Genomic DNA, 22,700 nt, shown 5'->3' on the forward strand with positions numbered 1-22,700 from the left:
CATATTTATATGAGAAAAGAATAATGAATATTACAAAAAAACTAAATATGACAAATCCTAGTAAGGGCAGCATTTATATATAAAGAAAGAAAAAAAATTGAACTACTTCGATATATATGCGATGTGGTCTAATTCCATATCACATTTAAAAATGTATCGATATATCGCCCAGCCCTAATCAGACAATACTTTATATGTTATGTTGGCATTTTTCTGTAGCTCTGAAGCTACTACCTGTAGCACCCATTTGTTCCTACAGATAACATTTGAAAATGGGTTGCAAATGTGTGGTTTTGTACTTTAAAAAGGCTTAAAAATACCTTAAAACAGCTGGATACTGGAGTTTTTAGCAAATGTTACTCAAGCAGGAATAAATGGTGCATGTGTAGGGGAATATTTTAAAGCAGCGGAGTAATATAAATTCAATATAATCTTTATCAGGCTTCAGTTACACAGACAATACTTCTTAGTAGGATTCATTTATTCTTTGTTTTAGTCACAGAAACTTACCGAACCACGGTTGGCATCACCTCACAGGCAAAGAGCACACTGAGCATGGCGAGAGCCTGAGAGAAGAGCAGCCCCACCACAGAGAGCACCAACACCAGGCCTCCACGCAGATCTGACGCACAGAAAGGACAACAGACTAATTCATCTTCTGTGCAAAAATTAGAACTGCAGGACAGCAGAGATAATACATTATCTGGCCTGTTAGCCAAAAGTGGCATGATCCAAACCTTTAAACTTGTCATGTGAATAGAATTATGCCATAATTTTATTTTCAAGAGCATGGGTGAAGCTCAAAATGGATTATATGCCTATAAAGTCCTATACTGGTCTGAACCCAAGGAAGAGAAAATTATCTACAGTGTTTCCTTCATATCAAAAATTGCAAAACGATCAGTCCCATGTCATGATTTCCATTCATTCTTTGCCATTTTATAACCCAAAACTCTGAGTTAATTTACAGTCACCAATCTAAATTTGTTAGAGACTGCAGAGTATGAACTTTAAAAATCTGGCCGATCTTTTTCAAATTTTTGACTTTGAAACTGGTTCCACTTCAAGAAAACATAATTTCAGTGGTCCCAAAGATTCCTCATTAACTTTAAAGCCATCAGCTATCAGGAAATACATTAATTAGTTAAATCTAGTAAAAACAATGAACAGTTAGTTTACTTAGTCAGATTACCAACAAAATCAGACAAAAAGATTTACAGGGGACCAGTGGTGGAATCTAAGTACGTTTACTGAAGTACTGTCCTTAAGTACAAATTTGAGGTACTTGTACTTTACTTGAGTATTTAAATTATGTGTAACTTTATACATCTACACTATATTTTGAGGCAAATATTGTACTTTTTACTGCACTACATTTAGCTGACAGCTTAAGTTACATTACAGGTCGACATTTAACATAAAAAACATGACAAATTTAAAGTGATTAGCTACTTTTATAAATGAAACCACATAACAGTATATTAAGTAGTTAAAATGAGCCCTACCTTGAGGAAATGAATATGCTGCTTACATAAGTGCATCAATAATAATAATCTAATAATATATTTGAAACATATATAAAACAATCTGAGTGGGTTCATTCTGCATTAAGAGTATTTTAACTTTTGATACTTTAACTACATTTTAATAGTGATATTTTTGTACTTTTACTTCAGTAAGTTTTAAATGCAGGACTTTTACTTGTAGTGGAGTAATTTTGCAGTATGATATTAGTACTTTTACTTAAGTAAGGGATCTGAATACTTCTTCCACCACTGCAGGGGACCCAAAACAAATGTGCATGGCAGCTAAAGATCTTTACCTGGCTCACAGAGTACTACCACTTTTGTCCACAGGAGGCTGCCAAATTCAACAAAAGTTCCTTCTGTTGCTTTTACACAATTATTAGGGCCACGGGGCAATCGCACCGAGCACTGGCCCCTACGGCAATTAGGTATTGTTATACTGTGGACTTTTTCTTCTTCCTCTTCCGGACGCAATTTCGTCCCGCTACTAAATTAGATATCAAAACGTGTTTGATCGGGATCGGTGCTATTACTTTTCTCTACGGAATACAAATTTACTGCCCAAAATTTTGCATTGAAGTGAATGAGACGGCCGAAAAAAAATGAGCGAAAAGGACAATAATTCGAGATTTTTAAACGTCTACTTCTCCGGCATAATTTCATTTAAACTCGGCATTTAAACTTTAAACAGTAGACACAAGTCTATTGTCTCTTTTGTCTGTCTCTGTGCGTGGTCACTATCAAAGGTCACTATCAAATGCATGCGTAGTTCACTGTGTATGTGCCCTCTCTATATGCATTTATATATTAATCATGCAATATGATTTTGATACAATGATTATGTTTGTGTGTTAATATTGGTTTAGAAACTGTGATTACTTTAAATACATATATTCCATTTGCTTAAACTTAGTAAGATTCTTTAATCACAAAGAATATATATTTTATATTTGTCTCCAAATGATATCTCTGTAAGTCATAACAAGGCAGAATGTTTGTCTTAACAAGTTTTGATAGCAGGTCAGGACACAGTGTGCATGATCTGTCCCTGTATTGATTAAAACTGACGAATCAGCGGATCAAGAATGCGGCACTTTCTGTAAGAAATCTACCTTCATGATTAGTAAATCTGTAGAGGATAAAAAAGGGTTCGAGGGACAGAAGGGGGGTCAGATCTCATGAACTGATCCGCCTTAATCATGTAAATCAGGGAAGTGAGTTTTCAACCCAGGGATCTCTGTAAAATGCACATTTCTTGACGTATTGTAATAAAATTGTGCGCAGAGAAATGGGTGAGCATTTTCGGTTGGTGTCAGATAATTCAATTTTAAAGGTTTCCTCAAGCATTTCTCTAACACTGTATAAAAAAATACTTGAAAAGGAATGCTTGTTGTAGGTGTGCTCCTTGTATATAATATAGTGTTATAACATTACTAGTATTAATTGTTTGAAATCTCTGAAGAATCTCATCATAGTGTACACACACCGGCAGTAGCCCCCGTGGCCCTTTCAGAATTTCCCCAGAGGAAATGTTCTAGTTATAACATGCCATTCTGAACCCTTTAGGTAATAAATGTATTACTAAGGATTAAGGTAAATAAATGTTGTAAACAAAAGATGTGGCTGTGACGTACACTGAGTGAGGGCCAGCAGCAGCAGTGATGACAGTCCCGTGATGATGGCGGAGAGCAGAAGCATGCCACGCCGACCGAAGTGATTGACAGACAGGCAGATGAAGATGCAGGCCAGAGCTCCGGTTATCACCCGGAGGAAGTAGCTGAAGTAGAAGTTGGAGGAATAACTGTGCAGGTTTCTGGTGAAACAGTACTGGATGCCTGTTCCAATGAACCTGGAGACGAGACGAGACAGTTAGAGCATCAATGAAACCCAACACTCAATACTTTTATAATGAAATGGAAAGCCTGTCTATTTCCTTTTTCTACACTGAGATTAATAACTCACAGTGTGAAGCTGAGGATGAGACAGTTCTTCCAGATCACACGAGTCTGACGCAGCTCCAGAACTGAAAAGTACTTCGGCTGACAGTCTTCTCCGTATGCTGAATCTATCTCTGTGAGCAGAAAAATGAAGGATGAAAAAATAGCTGGGAAGAATTCACAGAAAGAGCCCAAAGCAGGGTTTCAAATCTATTTGTTACACATTCTGCCAATGGCTGCTCATGCTACACTTTCTCTGCTAACCCCAGTGGTTTAACTTCTCATCTTGCTACAGTGATATATATATATAGGCCTGTCATGAAAGCACAATTTATAGGACGCTATATTTTCCCAGAAACTATCACCATAAATGATAGTATTGTTGTATCAATGTTGTTTTAGTTTTATAATGAAATTAGAGCATAACAAGTACATCATTGTCCATATTCCACAACAATGACTTTTTTCAATCTTGAGAATATTAAACATGAGAATTGAATGTGGAAAAGAAATATTAAAATATCTTGGATAAATAAAACAATTAAATAAACTACAACCAAAACAAAAACATAGACTTTAAGGCTCTTTTAAAAAAACATTGCAATGATTGATGATCATCATTATGTGTTATATTATTTTATTACTAACATAACATATAAAGAGCTGGAATGGCTGCTGGGAAATATAATTTTTTTTCGGCAATTCATACTGCCTGTCAAACATTTGCAGCATTACTTTAACACAACACAAAAATGCACAAAAACTCACGGCATGTAAACGACAATATAAAAGCGTCTGCTAAATGACTAAATGTAAATGTAAATATATTGAGTCCAGAAAAAAACTATTGTGTCCATTTTTATATATTGAACGATAAGTCAATATAGTAATTATCATGACATGCATAGTGATATAGAGGTGAACTCCAGGATAATAATGATTTAAAAAAAAGATGACAGAAAAACACCACAGTTTACACCAAATCAACTCAACCCCAACTGTTTGTCTTGCATCACCGTGTAATACAGACTCCATGAGGACTGATTCCCTGCTCTCACACTTGAAAGAAACATGCATTCAGCAATCAGCAGAACTTTCATGCCCCTAATGTCATTTCAGACTGATTATATTACTTCTTTATTCAGGGCAAACAGACGAGTAGAAACGTTGTAATCTCCACAACAGATGGATTTGATAAATAACCAAACATGACATGTGATAAATCATGATTCAGGTCAAGTTAAAAGGTTATTCCAGGCACAACCCAGAGCTGCAGCGGCAGAACAAATGTAAAGTTTAGTGATTTAGTTTCCAACCTTATTACTTAAGGGCCTCCCTTTTCCATCACTGTTCATTCATGACAACAGAAAAACTGATAAACTGTACAATTATTTGAAATAGTAAACGCAATAATGAGCAATTTGGCAGAATTTTGATTATTCAGATAAGTTCCTGTAAATATTGCAGGGAAGAATTTTACAGCAGTTGTCTGAGTTTTAGTTTTATTTTTTCATTTAATCTTTGACAAACATACATACTTAATAGGCTTCAGTGTTTTTATATACATTTTTTAAATTGTACTACTCCTATGAAATCAAGACTGTGGCATCGGGAGCCCCAGTTTAGAATCAAATGGAATTAGGTTATATCTGAAAAAATTGCATTTTATTTCAGTGCAGAAACTCAAGAAACATGGATGAATAGAGACATCTCGTTCATGCTCGAGGTTATGTAACATGAACATAATGCTTGTTTTTGTAATGGTTTATTATTATGATACTTGTTTTGAACTTTTCTCATGAAAGAAAAACTTTGACACCAGTTTGTATCTGTGAATACACAGGTTTTGGTTTGTTTGTGTGTGTGTGTGTGTGTGTGTGTGTGTGTGTGTGTGTGTACCTGACAGCAGGGTTTCACCAGGGTACATTTCATCTTGCAGGCAAACACCGTTCCTGGTGGAGAATTCCTGGAGGCTCCTCTTCACCTGAAGAATCTGACCTGTGGCCAGCAGCCAGCGAGGAGATTCAGGAAACACTGACGCACAGCTGAGGAGAAACAACTCTGTTATCATATCTATCTATCATATCTATCTCATATCTCAGAGAGACACAGAGCTCAAACACTCTGTAACACGACACAGGCGGGTGAGAAGATAATCACATGCAGGAGTTCTTATTTTCCTGGTACGTTGGAAACGTACGTTTGTTGGCAGGAGTAAAAAACAAAAGAACATGTTGTCATTGCAGTTGTCACTTTATCTCTCACATCTAGGAGACATCCGCGTACCTGTGTTTAGTTATAAAGCCTTTCTGTGGAAGTTGAGTTCAGATCACAGGCTATGTTCGCTTTATTAGTTCCTCATACCGCCTCAAAACAAGCTGATGCTGGAGACGTTCACTCTTCAGAGGACTTCAAACTGCTGATGAACAACAGTTGTGAATATTGCTTTTCTCTGTGTGTGCGTGTGTGTGTGTGTGTGTGTGTGTGTGTGTGTGTGTGTGTGTGTGTGAGATAACTGGCTTGTGTGTGTAGTGGCACTCCGTCTTATTCTTTAACTTTAACTGTACTACTTTTTGGGCCCTACTAGCAGAAAATAAGCATATAATTAAAGCATAGAAATAATTTATCATTTATATATCACTAAATTATGCATTTTAGACCATTTTAAACCTTATGAATTATAATGAAATTATCATTAGCAGTTTTTATCCCATCATGAATCAATTAGTCCCTTATTGTCTCTTACAGTGTAACTGAGTTGTTTTGCTTTTTGTTCCCAGGATTCTCTTGGAAAAGCAATCTTGGTCCCCGTTAAACTTCCAGAATAACTCTAAACACTAAACTGACTCTGAATGGTGTTAATGTTAAATCAAGTAGGTAGATTTAACATGTGGCTGCACGTGAATTCAGGTGTAGATGTTGAACGACTGTAGAATAATTACTGGCCCTAATGCTTCATCAAAATTTACACTCATGGTGTGTCCAATTTACTCACCACCAATAGGAAAGCAGCAGGAGCAGAGGCAGAGTGGCCGCAGCCTGGAGAACGGGCCAATCACGGCACAGAACGGCGACGCCCGGCAGCAGCAGCTCTGCGAACACCGCGAAGAAGCCGCTTACCATGGCAACCATGAGACGATGGGGAGGGTCACACAGCTCCAACCCTGAGAGAGCGATGGGAACACAGATAACATCAAAACACAGCTGCAGCAAAACTAATACGTCTGTCCGAAACTAATTCATTTCCTGTCGGGACATGAGCGCCTTCACACATAAAGCTACAGTCTCAGGTAAGGTATAATGTGGATGGTTATTAGATTATTCTATTGCTCCAGATGTTATGTGTTGGTAGTATTATAATGCAGTATGTGGACCCCACACTGCAAAAAAAGGTGTGTCTAAAAACAAGATAAAAACACTAAATCTGAGGGAAATGATCCTGCTGCATGGACAGATAATTTCACTTGACAAGATTTCTTAAATTAAGATTGTTAAATCTAGAAATAAACATGTTGAACACTTCAAATAAGAAATTAACTTAAAACAAGATAAATTATCTAACACTTCTAAATCTATTTTTTTTTTCATCTTGGTAAGAAACAAATAATTTGCAGTGCAGGAAGAGCAGCTGCTTTCTGTGTGCTACAACCTCTTTGCACTGTGTTTGCCGTTTCAAAGCAAAATTCTGCATGCCATCTGAAAAAACAAAGCTAGAACAACAAGCTAGATCGGGGTGGGCAACTTAAATGCTGGAGGGGGCCACAATTTTTCATCGACACTACCACAGGTCCACATATAGGGCCGTGCACTTCACCAGATATGATGAAACTGCAATTTTAAATATGTTAACAGTATAGTAACTTAACATATTTCATGCTCAAATGCATTTACACTGCAAAAAAGGATGTCTAAAAACAAGATAAAAACAGCAAATCTGAGGGAAATGATCTTGCTGCATGGACAGATAATTTCACTTGATTAAGATTTCTTAAATTAAGATTGTTAAATCTAGAAATAAGCATGTTGAACGCTTAAAATAAGAAATTAACTTTTAAAATACGATAAATTATCTAACACTTCTAAATCTAAGTTTGTTTTATCTTAAGAACCAAGTAATTTGCAGTGTATAACAGTATAAATAGGAATACGAAAGGTTTGAAGCAAATAAAAAATAACCACTTATTGTGATTTATTTTTTTCAGTGCAAGAACAACAGACCAACATTAATTGTAAGAAGTAATTTTGTGCATTTTTACACTGCACTTGTAAAATTTCATGCTCAAATGCATGTAGTTATACTGAGGGCCACTTCAAGTGAGGGTGCGGGCCGTATGCGGCCCCCGGGCCTCCAGTTGCCCAACCCTGAGCTAGTTAAAGCTGTGAGGAGATAGCGTGCTCTGAACCTCAGGTAGTGACATAAACTTGTTTGGAAGTGTGTCAGTCTGTGCTGAACTTTAACCTCCTTCCCCCCCGCTGACCCCCGACTCTCTTCCCACCTCCTCCCTGTCAGAGGGGAGCGAGAAGGAAAATGAGGAGTTCACTTCCTGCTAACTTCCTTTGCTTCAGTTCTGTCCTGCTATTGTTTCTCCTCTCTGTGGAGGAGCAGAGCTGGCAGGAGATCACTGAGAAACAACTCTCTCAGCCCCAACAGCCCAGCAGCCGAACCTATGAAAACAAAATCTGGACTGAATCTAACCCTGACCTCACAGGAATGTGGGAGTATGTGGGTATGTCAAAAACAGAAAAATATCTGTCTGTATATGAGATTACCTAAAGCCACCACCTCCCACACAGGAATGTGTACAATTTCTACAAACTAACGTAATTAAATTCCTTTGCTGCTTCACTGACAAAGCATGTGTGGAGGAATGTAACAGAGTACATTCAGGACTCTACTCCAGTACAAAGTTGAAGTACTTGTACTTCAGTTTCCATAAACTATACAAACTACAACTTTATACACAGATATTGCACTTTTTACTCCACTAAAGTGACTTTAAAATTAAGAATTTTGCACAGAAAAGAAATTTCAAGCTTTAAAATATATATTTATTTAATGAATCAAGTGGCCGACAGTTTTTACAAGTAGAGCCGAAACAACTGGATTAATCAATTCATTTATTTAAAAAAAAATATTAGAAACTATTTTGAAAATGGTTTATGATTTTTTTTTTATGAAGTAAATCTGTTTCACAGATGGATTATTAATTTTTAGGTTTGGACTGTTGATTGGAACCAACAAGCATTGTGAAGGTGTCAAGTTGCGCTCTGGGTGTTTGTAAAAGCATTTCTAAGCAGGGATGGGCGTTTGGAAGAAACCTGCCAACTCGATTATCTATAACGTTAACGATCAATTAATCGAATAATTGCTGCATGCATACATGGGCAAAATAAAAGATATATATATATATATATATATATATATAGTGTACAAGGAGTCAAGGAGTTCAATGTTTTATGTTTTAGCCCCCGAAGAGGCATGAGGTTAGTTTTCACAGTAATCTTGCATATTTAAATGTATTTTGTGTTTAAATAAGTTTTGGATAAATTAAATTAAATTAATATATATATATATATATATATATAGATATTATATATATTATTTGCTGGGTGTCGGCCTTTGTTCATAAAGCTACAAAATTAGCAGACAATGACAAAAAGAAAATGGAAATATAACGAGGTGTAATTTGAAGCAAACAAGCTTGTATTCCAAAACGACAGCAAATCTGACAGAAGCCATGGAAGAAGGCTGCATTAACATACAGTAAGCGACAAATTCCTGCATTGTATGCCTTTATCTAAATACTTCCTCCACCACTATGTTCAACAGAGTTTACAGACAGAAAAGTTTACATTTACAGACAAAGTCGTGCTGAAGAGGGAGAGCTAAATCGTTGCCACAGAGGCAGTGTACCGTCCCTAAAGGAGACAGCTGAGAGGTGGTAAAGAAAAACCAGCAGCCAGCTGCCTGCTGTCAGTCACAGCTCAGCACAACACACTTCAGTTTGTCATCCGCTGAAATCCCCCCACAACTTTCCCTCTGTGTCACACACAGACCAACACTAAAGCAAGAATGTGAAACCATATTTATTTTGGGAAAAAATTCAACCATGTGGTCTACACCAGTGATTCCCAACTGGGGGGGGGTACTAAAGATCCACAGGGGGTCGCGAAGCCCTCTTGATTTTAAGGTGTGTAATAAATCTAATGTGTTAAATATAGATGAGTCAGCATTTAATTCATTACCGTGACAAAAGCAACTAAATAGGGGCTAGATTAAAAGTTTATTAATTTATTTAAATGTATTATTATTATTATTATTAGTTTATTTAAAAGGGGACAGTGCACTTTCATAAAACACATGATTACACATGGTTAAAAAAGGCAGAAGGCTAGTTTTCATCTGTAGTCCCCTGGCCATGATGTAAAAAAAAGCAGAAAATTACGAAACAAAAAACAAACAAAAAAAAAACACGTACAATATACAAAATACATATACAAACACTTACGATAAATAAAAAAATCACGATAGAAAAGTTTAAAAATAGACTATATTGCAAGAATAAGGGCGTGTGTAACATCTAGAGCTGCAACAGTTATTTGATTAATCGAACAATAATCAATTATTAAATTAATCGTGAAAGATTTTGACAATTGAATAATTGGTTTGAGCAGTTTTTAAAGACAATAATTCCAAATTCTCTGATTTCAGCTTCTTCAATGTGAATATTTCCTGTTTCTTTGTGCCTTTATGACAATAAACAGAATCTCTTTGGTTTGTGGACAAAATAAGAGGTCGTCATCTTGTGGTTTGGGAAACACTGATATATTTCAACATTTTATTGGTTAAAATGGTAAAATGTGGGTCCCTCAAGAGAAAAGGTTGGGAACCACTGGTCTAGACAACAACAACTTCTAAAAATATATAGACCACATAGACAAAAAATATGTCCCAATTGCATACAATATCATATTTCCAGTATATATTATATATCAAACAGCAACTGTTAAAACATAACTGTTTCTATGAACAGGAAAATATGTGCAGCGATGCATGGCAAATCAAGTTGCCACTTAATTTATCATGATCAGTATTTTTTTAAATTAAATTAATTAAAATTAAACACTATTATTCTTATGTTATTCGAAGTCAGAATTTACACACAATAAACACACACACACACACACACACACACACACACACATATATATATATATATATATAGTAGTTTGAGCTGTTGGTGGCATTCTGAATATACGATTAAAGTAATTGAATTATTTTTGTGTTGTCAGAGACTGGAGGATGAAAGCTGAACATACTGTCTTAATGTCTTTGTGACAAGGTTAGAAAAAGTAGACATCAAACGAGGCGGACATGAGAAGTGATTACAGATAATATCCTGTGTGGTGACATTTATCTACGGCCTCGCTATAGATAAAATACTGTGGGAAGATCTTTTCAATAGATATACCTATTTACTTTATTGAGCCACTAACTTCATGGGGAAACAATAGTATCTTGTACGTAGTTAAACCTCATTAATCCTGCTTGGAGAAACCAAGAAGTATTACAAAAAGAAAGAGGTAAATGTTATATTCATTGGTGATATTACCAGAATCTCCTCAAACTAAAACTATTTTCCTTTAATAAGTAATGACTGTATACATTAAAGTGTCATTACATTATCTTCTGTCCTTGTTCTTGACTTTCAGACGTCTAAAACAAAATGTAATTTGCTTGCATTTCCTGATATAAAGATAACATGGTAATACAATAATATCTAATCTTTGACTGATAACATAGTTCACCAGTTAGCTGTGTAGACAGACGTGCTGGACATTTTATTCATTGTATGTATCTCAAAAATCACAGCGTATTTCTGCTTTTAAAGCACAAAAACAAACTGTGACTTCTAACTCTGCAGTTGCTGCTTGAACTCAGGAACCTAAATGTATGCAACCAGTGTGACAGCATTTCATTCTGTTCTGGGAATCACAAGGCCACAATTAATTACTTTAACATTATGTAACAATTACATAACATGAGATTTTGTGCCACACAAACATATACTATTGCAAACGTTGGGCCAAACACACATTGGCTGCAGAAAATCTAAAATATGAGATAAATCTATGGGTCACTTTTATAAGCGGAGTACTCTTTAATATTGAGACCAAGAGCAAAATTGACAAAGTATGAGGTTGAGGGACTTTCCCACTAATGACACTAACGTAATAACAAACAGAACTGGTTATACAATAATGTTCCTGTGCCACTACTCTCCTTTTTTTAATTCGGCTTTATATTTCACTTTTTAGATTACTTTTGTGCCTTTTTGCTACTTTAGGTAATTTTTTATTTTTTTATTTTTTTTATTAACAAAGAAAAAAACTCTTACAGTATGGTTATGGTGTACAGTAAGCATCTACAGTTTGTCACATTGGAAGTCGTATTTTACAAAAGGAGCATAGACAGATGCATAACTTTATGGACACACCGTACAAGGATAGTGATTTTTATTTATTTATTTTTTAAACAAGGAAGAATAAAATTTAAAAAATAAAATAAAATAATAACGAAATAAATAAAAGACACATCCCACCCTCCTCCCTTGTATGACTCTCAATTTCCTTCATTTTTGTACCTACACAATTCATTCATATCATAAATGTACACTCTATTCACAACGAATATCTCAATGAGAAAGTTGTACAAGAGGGGCCTGCAGAGAGCTAGTTTGAAGTTGATCCAGGAAGGCTCTACTTTAGGTAATGTTTTGTTCTATATGTTAAAATCCCTGTACTAAATGACATCAGTCGAATGTGATTTAACAAACACGTGACATTTGCATCAACACAGTGTCAGCGAATGACTCAGAGCGAAGCCCAGGAATCCAGAAGTGCTCTCTAAAATAAACAAAGAAGTGAGTGGTTGTGTTTGAGGAAGCTAATGTTTTTTTCCAATCCCCTGGAGAAGTTGATTACTGAATAAGGTTGCATAACAGCAAGTGGGATGTGTGTGTGTGTGTGTGTGTGTGTGTGTGTGTGTGTGTGTGTGTGCAGGATACTCACTGGCGATGTACGAGGATACGAGCACCCCAGCGAGCATGACGCCCTGAGAGAGACGCAGCAGCAGAAACATCACGGCGCTGTTGGACAAACACACGGAGACCCCCAACAGACTGGACAGACTGATGGAGAGGAGGAAGCATCGCCGCCGACCAATCCTGAAACACACGTTAGCATCATCACAGCGCTGTCATCTTTCAGCAGAGGTGACCAAGTCATTGTTTTACAAGCCACAAGTAGGTTTCAAGTCTCTGAACTCAAGTCCAAAGTCAAGTCACGAGGCCTAAAATCCTAAATAAGTCAAAACGCTCTTCAAACGTAATGCCATTTTACCAACAGTGTGAAAATTAATCAAATTAATCAAATTAATCAAATTTACAAAAATCATGAATGATTTTTAAACTTTGTGTTTAGTGTAACACTATTTTATTTTTATTTATTTTATTTTATATTCATTTATTTATGTATATTTTTTTTTACATATATCCATTTATATTTATATTATATCTCTTAATTTAAATGAATTAAATTATATTATTATTATTTGATTATTATTATTATTCAGTCTTATTTTAGACTCACAAAAGGGTCCATATAATTATTATTTTTTTCTTCATATCATTGTTGTTGTTTTTATTTGTTTTTTTTACTTAATATTATTATCACTATAAATATCTCCCTATCTCTCTATGTATAGAAGTATCCACCTATTCATTACCTTTCCTGAAATGGGTGTTGAAACTTGTATACACCTTGAAAACTTAACATAAAACATAACATAAACATAACAAAACTATAAAAAACAAAATAAATGAATTAAGGTGTTTAAACAGGAAAAAACTAAACAAAACTAGTGCAACTAATCTAATCGAACTGAACTCATCCAAGTCATAAGGCCAAAACTCTCTATCTGAAACATTAAACACACACGTGAAATTAGCGCCAATGTGCTCAATTTTAAATAATAAAAACATATGTGATACATAATAAACTTTATATGGATAAGTAGATACGATTTTATATGGCCCTCTGTGTAAAATGGGATTATAACTTACCAGTCGCACAATGTACCGAGGAGGATGTATCCCACAATCCATCCCGTCATGAAGCAGATGTGCTGCAGAGGGATTTTCCAGTAGTTACTGCAAACCAGGTTCCACTGAAAAGGAAGACAAAGAAGTTCATTGACACATTCTCAGACCAAAACAAAACAAAATAGAGAGCACCGCCTTTCAATTAGGTTTTAAAAGAGAGAAACTGTTGTACAACATTTCATGAGCTTTCAGTTAAAATGTTCCACGTGGTTAGCGGCTCTCAGCAAACTGACGTAGTGAACAAAGTGTGTGCTTTATTTTCATATATTTAACATTTCACTGGTGTATTTCTGTTTTTTATTGTTGTTTATTTCTTTAATTGATAAAGCTGACTTCTGTTTGTGGCTCTCAGCAAGGTTATAATAGGATTTTTCATTAGTTTTAATTTCGTTGTCAATTTTTGTTTTCAAATTCAGTTAGTTTTAATGAGTTTTTAGAGTGAGTTTGCTAGTTTTTTTGTGTGGAAAATGCTAAGTTTTAGTTTAGTTTTTATTAGTTTTAGTATTTTTTTAATGGGGTATTTGTTGGGTGCGAGATTCAATAAGGTCACAATAAATGTTGCCTTTATTTCCGTTGTCTGATCCATCTCAGCCCCAATAAGTTTATTAAGTCATAAAACCAGATAGATTAAATAGGTTTCATATCAACAAAAAGGTTTACAGATGAAAAAAGTTGACAAAGACGAAAACTAAGGACATTTTCACTATAATTTCAGTTAGTTTTAGTAAGTTTTGTAACCACACAATACAGTTTCAGTTAGTTATCGTTTTTAAAAAAAACCTCTCATTTTTTAAATTCGAGTTTTCATGAATTATAATAACCTTGGCTCTCAGTCGCACTGGTTCCCATTGAAGACTAAAATGTTAAAAACAGGTCACAAATAAATGATTTGACTCTCAAAAAAGGCTGGTTTATCACCTAACACTGTAACATTTAACCTTGCTCAACTAGAATGAACTACTGCCTTTGTTGGAGACTATTTTGAGCTGTGGATTAACAAACATTTGGTGCTGTATTGAGTATTTACAGCAGCAGAATGATCTAAAAATACACTCCAGGTTTATTGCAGTGAAGGACTGTGTCACCCTGTATGACTCATGAATGTGGTTACAATATGTTTTGAACAATAACTGAGGAAAAAGCTCAGCAAAACATTTTAGTAAGATCAATTAATTGTTGGTCTTTTTTGCAGGATTTGTTGACCCAAAGAAAAATATGGAATTTAGTCATATTTTAACTAGTATTATGCACTTCACAATGCAATAATTTTATAAAGCATACAGTAAGATGGTAGACTTAAACCAGCAGCTACCGGGAACGAAAGAAACTGGGAGCATGCTTCAAAAAACCGACATCAGTAGGGTACATGTGATTATAAAGCACTCACCAACTAACCTGATGTAGTTTACTCAATTTGTTTCTAAAATATGATTTGTTTATTCAAAGGCTTAAGAAGGGTACATGAACAAACTGTCACCAATGTACTGCATTTGTCGTAATTTGACACAAACACAGAGAGATTTCTGTGAGTAAGCAGGAATGTAGATCATGTCGTCCCTAACTGAGTTAAGATGTCTGCTGACAGTGTTATTACATTAGAACAAAGCAGTGGTCAAAGTGGAGCCTGCCAGCAGCTCCACGCCTGCTCAGTACCAGTCGCTGCCTGGAGGAGCATTCTTCAGACTCACTTTTTTCCATCTGTCTCCTCTGCCACGTACTTTCTGTGTGCAGCTGAGCTATGTCATGACATTTTACAGACACAATGGATACAAAGTTTGTCATCAGAGCATCAAAATGAATAAAACTCAACAACACAACCTCTCTGCAGAAAATATTAGAAGGGGAATACTCATAAAAAATACTCATAATGCTTTTCCTTTGACTCTCAGAGTTAATCTTTCAATATCGTGCCAACTTTGAGGCTCTAGTTTGTAGTTGCTGTAGGCCCCTTAACTAGGGCTGGGCGATATATCGATATAAAAGATATATCGATATATTTTTAAATGTGATATGGAATTAGACCATATCGTATATATCGATAAAGTTCAAATTTGCACTGTGATCCTTGCTCCAGGCAAGCTGCACATTTTATTTAAGATATTTTTTTATTTAAATGTGTACTTTATGGAGCTTTGATTTTAAAAGCTCCTCCTGTTGTTATACAGTATTTATGTTCACTTAAATAAACGGTTTCATTAAAACTACTTGTAACATGTCATATTTATGCTTTGACTGAACATTTGCTCTCACTTTGCAATAAAAATATCAGGATATATATCATATATCAATATTCAGCCTAAATATATCGGGATATGACTTTTGGTCCATATCGCCCAGCCCTACCATTAACTAAAAAATGTGTTTTTTCTTCTTTAGGGCCGAAACACATTTCTGATCATTCTCTCAGATCATCAGGGAGAGGTCTGCTCCGTGTTCCCAGAGTCAGACCTAAACATGGAGAGTCCGCGTTCAGTTTTATGCTCCACATATTTGGAAAAAACTCTCAGAAAACTGCAGATCTGCTGCAACTCTCAACTCTTTTAAATCAAGACTTTCCGGTTTGCCACTGCCTTTAATGCACTGTAACTGTTCCTTTGATATTTGACATTAAAAATATATATATATATATTATCAGCTCTCTTTCAAATTTAGAATTTTATATTTGAATGTACTTTTAGATTCTTTCCTCAATATTTTATCTGCTCGTTTTCGGTCTTCATTTTTATAATTGAATGTGATTTTATATATGTCTCTTTTAAATGCTTTGAATGCTTTGTGTAAAGCACTTTGAATTGCCCTGTTGTTGAAAGATGCTATACAATTAAACTTGCCTTCTTTTTATGTCCCCCTCCATTTGTTTGTGTCATTGTGTGACTTCAGTGTTTTAAAGGTTTTACAGTAACACAAACAAACTATACAATCGAGGCAGCAGTAAACCAGAAGCTCCTATGTTCTGTGAGGTTAAATTACTGGTTTTGTCAATGGAATCTGGTGGCTTTGAAGAGAGCATAGATAATGACTTCAGTTCCTCCTGTTTTAACTTGAACAGGGTCTTCTAATGACACGGTAAAGCAGTGAAAATATTCTAAATGTAGCATACACTTGAACTACTTTTTAAGGGGAGCTTAATATGTTGTGCTGCTGCCTCTGTCCACAGCAGTACATAGCTTAGCTTCCTGCCTGCTTCTCCAGCAGAAAAATAGTTTGTCCTTGGACCATGAAACTGGCATTGGTTTTGAAAACTGCAGATATTTTTCAGAGTATCAAGTCTGACAACATGCCAAGCTAATGAAAAAGGTGTTAAGTAAAGAGGAAGAGTGACCACAAGCAGATCTTCATCAACAATCACCTCACAGATCCAGTTAATCAACACCTCTGTCTCATTTTGAGCTTTTACCAGCTAATAGTGCATGTTCATAAACTGTAGGATGTTTCTGATATGTTGTCAGACCTCTGCACTGCAAAAAAGGTGTGTCTAAAAACAAGATAAAAACACTAAATCTGAGGGAAAATATCTTGCTGCATGGACAGATAATTTTACTTGACAAGATTTCTTAAATTAAGATTGTTAAATCTAGATATAAGCATGTTGAACGCTCAAAATAAGAAATTAACTCTTAAAATAAGATAAATTATCTAACACTTTTAAATCTAAAGGTTTTTTTTATCTTGGTAAGAAACAAATAATTGTCAGGTCACTCTGCTCGGGCCAGTTCATCGCTGCCTGCGGCTTTAATTTATCTTGTTTTAAGAGTTAATTTCTTATTCTAAGCGTTCAAAATGCTTATTTCTAGATTTAACAATCTTAATTTAAGAAATCTTGTAAAGTAAAATTATCTGTCCATGCAGCAAGATAAATTTCCTCAGATTTAGTGTATTTATCTTGTTTTTAGACTTTTTTGCAGTGTGTACTCGGAGGCGATGAGCTCTACTCAGATTTTCCTTTAATGAAGTTTTCCTTTATCGCTGCAAGTGACGTCATGTGCAGAGGAAACTGTTGTTGGTGAAGGAGGCGTTCAGGGTCTCAGGAAGGAACATGGGGGGCCTCAGACTTCCTCAGCATCACAGATTGTCATTGGGGGAAACAAGGAAACATGTCATCACAGCCAGGATATATTTCCTCGAGGCCATGAGGGGAAATTACCCATAATGACTTTGTTCTCCTTGTCAGCCTCCACTTTAACTACTGTTGATACTACATTGAATACTCTGATGTTTGTCTGAATATGTGTCACGCAGACGTGAGGTGTTTGCTCAGGGTCACATTGAGAAATATTTTTGTAAGAACTTGTTATCAATATTTGCAGACTGGGATGGATCCTTGAATAGCTGAAGTCCAAAAAAACAGACTGAGGATAAGATAAAAATGTTTCTGCTGTTTACACGGTTGCAAAACAAGATGCAATCACATTAAAATGCATCGTTTGTGTTCAGACGCTGGTTATATAAAGTATGCAGGAGAGGATCCAGCTCAGAAATCTCTCAAAGAAAAAGTCAAAACTGATCTTGAAAACAAACCCCATTACACTTCCTTTTCTTTACCCCCACACACTCTTCTCAGTGTGAATAATTCACTGTATTTCTATATAGTGCTGATAACCATGACCCTGGGAAACAGAGTGCCAGACAGCAGATAAGTGAGAGGAAACAACTCTGGGCAACAACTGTTCAACTGTTCACCATGAGAGCAAATATTGACTGAATGCTGTGGACAGCCGTCTCCATGACCACACATGCATCCTCCTGCTAATGCTTTTACTGAGAGCAAACCCAGTTTAGGACCACCATCTTGGAGCAAAGCCAAGTAAAATAATTAGCTGTTAAATACCGTAAAGGAAATTGTTCCTCTCAACTCAACTCAACTTTATTTGTAGAGCAATTTAAAAACAACCACAGCCGCAACAAAGTGTTGTACACAAACAAGCAAACAAGAAACAATAAAATAAATAAAACAGGAATACACACTAAAATTAAAAAACAATAAATAAAAGCAAGCCATAAAACACTAAAACAAGAGCAGAGTCTCGTGCACAGTTGAAAGCCAAGGATTAATAAAAATAGGTTTTAAGATGAGTTTTAAAAATGGACAGTGATGAGGCTTGTCTGATGTGCAAAGGCAGCTTATTCCACAACTTGGGGGCTGCAACAGAGAAAGGGTCTCTGTATAACTTTTGTGACAAGTTAGTATCACCTGAAATGTGGAAAACCTGGTGTTGAAAATTGTTTTTTTTGCAGTGCTGTGACCCATCAGGTTTATTTCAGCCTAAAATTCTGAATAAACTAACTTCACATCAGTTTTTCCTCCACTTCTCCCCTTGGTCTAACTCTTTTCAACTAAAGCCAAACATGCACACAGAGCTCAAAGATGACCTGCAGGTTAAACCATCTCTTACCTCCGTGACAAAGTTGCTGTGGAGCCCCGCTACATGGGCGTACTCCCACCCCGCGGTGCAGGACACCCTGAGTCTGGGCACCTTTTCGGAAAAGTCCGAGGTATTGGCTGGGTACTTGAACAGCTCACAGTGGCTGAGCCCGGAGCCGTTGACCCAGGGGATGGTGAGGTTGAGGTATCCCTGTCTGGAGAAGTTGCTGGGGAGGAAAGCGCAGGGCAGGAGCTGCGGGTCGGGCTTGCAGTGATACGAGTCCGGGATCAGAGTGAAAAAAACGTCGCTGAACAGATTCAGCATGACCGCGAAGTTTGGGAACCAGCTGAAGAGGACCACGAGTCGGTTGTAGCGTCCATAGCCGCCCGTTTGAGGGAAAATCTTCCTCTCATAATCCATTTGAAGAGGAGTGTTCGCGGTGACAGATGAGTCCGGGGCCATCGCGCAGTCAGACAGCCGCAGACAGACGGAGCAGCAGGTAAGGCGCACGCGGAGGAGGAGGGGGCGGAGGCTCTGGGAAAAAGGACCTATAAGACACCTGTGAGTCACTGCTGGGTGACTCCTGACTCTCACACAACAACACAGTCAGCAGCAGAGAAACCAGTCAGAAGACATCTGTTGCTGTGATTCATATTTTAGGATGTGTGCGTCCACGTGCACACTGTTTTATTACTGAACTCCCCGTGAAATACAACACTATTACTCACCGATCACCATGAGGGACTTTTCATGAAATATATATTTATATGATTTACTATAATACTATGATTTATTTATATATTATTTTTAAATTTTATAGCATACCATACTATGACGATTTCATGTAATGTGGATGTCATACTATACTATGAAGGTTGTTTTTTTTTATTTATTAGATTTTGATGACCTACCATCAGGGCCAGTTCAAGGCATATATGAGGGGGCAGGCAGAAATGTGAAGGGGGCATCATGCAGACACATCATGCTCCAGGTGGGGTGGGCGATAAATACCAAAGAAACTAAGTAACAAAGACTATAATTGGTCCATTTTTAGGCATTTTAAAATTTGACCTTTTTTGACAAAAAACGACATGCTATAGTATGACTTTTTTTTCAGGGGGTCATGTTTCGACATCCCCTAATGTGGTGTTTTTTTCGCTATTTTTGGACAATCTATACTACCACATTTATCAACAGACTATAATTGACCAATTTGTAGCATTTTAAGGCATTTTAAATGTACAATTTTTGACATAAAAAAACATACTATAGTATGACTTTTTTTTGAGGGCGTCATTGATTCTTTTGCTATTTTTGGACAAACTTTGGACAAACTACCACATTTATCAATAGACTATAATTGACCCATTTTAAGCATGTTAAGGCATTTTTAGGCATTTAAAGATTTCACCATTTTTGACAAAAATCGACACACATGCTGTTTTTTTGAGAGGGTCATTTTTTGACATCCCATTATATGATGTTTTTCTGTAATTTCTGGCCATATTATGCTCTAATATGTATATCCAGGCTATAGTTGACCCATTTGAATCATTTTTAAATTTGACCTTTTTTTTTTAGATGGTCATTTTTCGACATCCCATAACATGGTGTTTTTTTTGGTGCTATTTTTGGACAATCCATACTACCACATGTATCAATAGACCCATTTTAAGCATTTTAAGGCATTTTTAGGCATTTTAAGATTTCACAATTTTTGAGCGGGTAATTTTTGGACATCCCATATGGTGTCTTCCGCTAATTTCCGGCCATATCATGCTCTAATATGCATCAACAGACAATAATTGAGCCATTTGACGCATTTTTAGGCATTTAATTTTTTTTTTTTGTTTTTGACAAAAATCGACATGCTATAGTATGACTTTATTTTGAGCGGGTAATTTTTTGGATATCCCATAATATGGGGTTTTTCTGGTTTTTTTTTTTCGACAGACAGACTATAACATGTATCAACAGACTATAATTGGTACGCTTTAAGCATTTTTAAGGCATTTTAAAATTTGACCTTTTGTGACAAAAATACTATAGTATCATTTTTTTCATTTTTTGGACATCCCAAACTAGATAAATACAAAAGTAACTAAATACAAAAGTCACTTAATACAAAAGTAACTAAGTAACTATAATTGGTCAATATGATACTATGTTGTACTTTTTATGCAATTCTATGACATATTATTGACATTTTCTATGTCATGTTATATTATATAGATTTTTCTGAATTTTCTGAAATTTTAACGATAACTATACTGTGATTTTTTTAAATGAAGTTTTGATGTCATACTGCACTATGACCTTTTTGAAATCGTTTTTTTCGGACTTGCTGAGCTTCTTTTTTTACCAGACATTGTTTACATAACATACTATGACCTTTTGTGCATTTTTTTTTGTGTTTGCTGTACATAAGCATATTTTTTTCCTGTGTATTTCATTATTGGGAAATCATTGCATTTTACTTCTATCATTGTCATTTTTTTTTGAGTAGTGTTTTTTATCTGGATCTGAAGCACAAGCTCGTGGAGGTTTATTCAGCCTGGAATTAAACTAGGCTTTAGTCATGGAAGACATGTTAACTGTTACTTTACACTCTCTGAAGTTTGACTAGTGGATCAGTTGGGATCGGTCGTCAAAGGATGTAGAAATGCTTTTCCCTCATGTGTGTGCTTCCTCCAGTTCAGCAGGGGACTTGTGTTCGTTTCATCTTTAACAGGAAACATAAAAACTCATATTTAATCTCACCGAAAGCCAAAAAACAAGTTACAAGGAACTGTTTTGTTTTTGTGACAGTATTCCCAGGTGTCGACTCAGAACACAAACAGGTTTGTCTGCCTTGTGACAGGGCGGTGGATCATGTTAATCGCAGTGAATGACATAAATAGGTTTGGTACATTTTTAATATGTTAGGTGGCAGGACTCCAATGAGGATGGGCTGACATGGCAAAGGTGAAGGAAAAGAACTGAGATGAAGGCCAGCAGAACAGAAATCTGATTTCATTCAGAGAGGTTCAGGTTGACTGACTGAACTCTTCCACCACTAATGTGTCAGAGAAGGCATCTCAAACATCCAGGTTGTGAAACACTGAAAACACTGACACCATTACATCATCCTGCTATCAATAGAAATGTGTCTCTTTGACCACAATGACCTGTTTGGTCAATGTTATTAGTTAAATGCATCTTCATTATTCATAAAAGTATGTTTTCAAATGAAGTCTATTTTTTTTCTTTTGAATAGGCATATTTGGGGTTTATTAGAAAAACTTCACAGGGTTTCGTACAACTTTTTGAGTGGAAAATTCATGCACTTTTTAAGACTCTTTCACAGTACCTAAACCAAAAAAATCCAGACTCTTGATGCCTTTATTAAAAAAACTTTTACAGAATTAATTTCTACTCACACCATTATATACATTATATTATCTACACCAATATATATATCAATATTTTACTGTAACAGCTATATATATATATATATATATATATATATCCAGTCTGGATTTTTCCATATATATATATATATATATATATATATATATATATATATATATATACACACACATATATATGTATATATATATATGTATGTTTTCATCATGATTATTTAATGCTGGCAAATTTCCAGAGTAAGAGGTACCTTATGTAGCACTTCCCATATTTTTTTATACTATACTGTGGATATCCACGTATATA

General features: G+C 35.7%; 1 protein-coding gene across 1 annotated transcript in view; it reads right to left on the bottom strand.

Moving 5' to 3' along the window:
* slc22a31 (solute carrier family 22 member 31) overlaps nt 1-19,707 on the bottom strand; it is a 22,189-nt gene extending 2,482 nt beyond the window's left edge. The window contains exons 1-8 of the mRNA XM_059359524.1: nt 19,020-19,707; nt 13,588-13,691; nt 12,536-12,690; nt 6,459-6,627; nt 5,363-5,508; nt 3,489-3,597; nt 3,161-3,375; nt 511-622 (exon numbers count right to left, since the gene is read on the bottom strand). Of these exons, the coding sequence (XP_059215507.1) occupies nt 511-622; nt 3,161-3,375; nt 3,489-3,597; nt 5,363-5,508; nt 6,459-6,627; nt 12,536-12,690; nt 13,588-13,691; nt 19,020-19,451 (1,442 nt within the window). The 5' untranslated portion in view covers nt 19,452-19,707. The remainder of the gene's footprint in view (nt 1-510; nt 623-3,160; nt 3,376-3,488; nt 3,598-5,362; nt 5,509-6,458; nt 6,628-12,535; nt 12,691-13,587; nt 13,692-19,019) is intronic.
* Between the last annotated feature and the right edge of the window lie 2,993 nt (nt 19,708-22,700).

This window comes from Centropristis striata, chromosome 2, assembly GCF_030273125.1.
Source record: "Centropristis striata isolate RG_2023a ecotype Rhode Island chromosome 2, C.striata_1.0, whole genome shotgun sequence".
Classification (NCBI taxonomy): Eukaryota; Metazoa; Chordata; class Actinopteri; order Perciformes; family Serranidae; genus Centropristis; species Centropristis striata.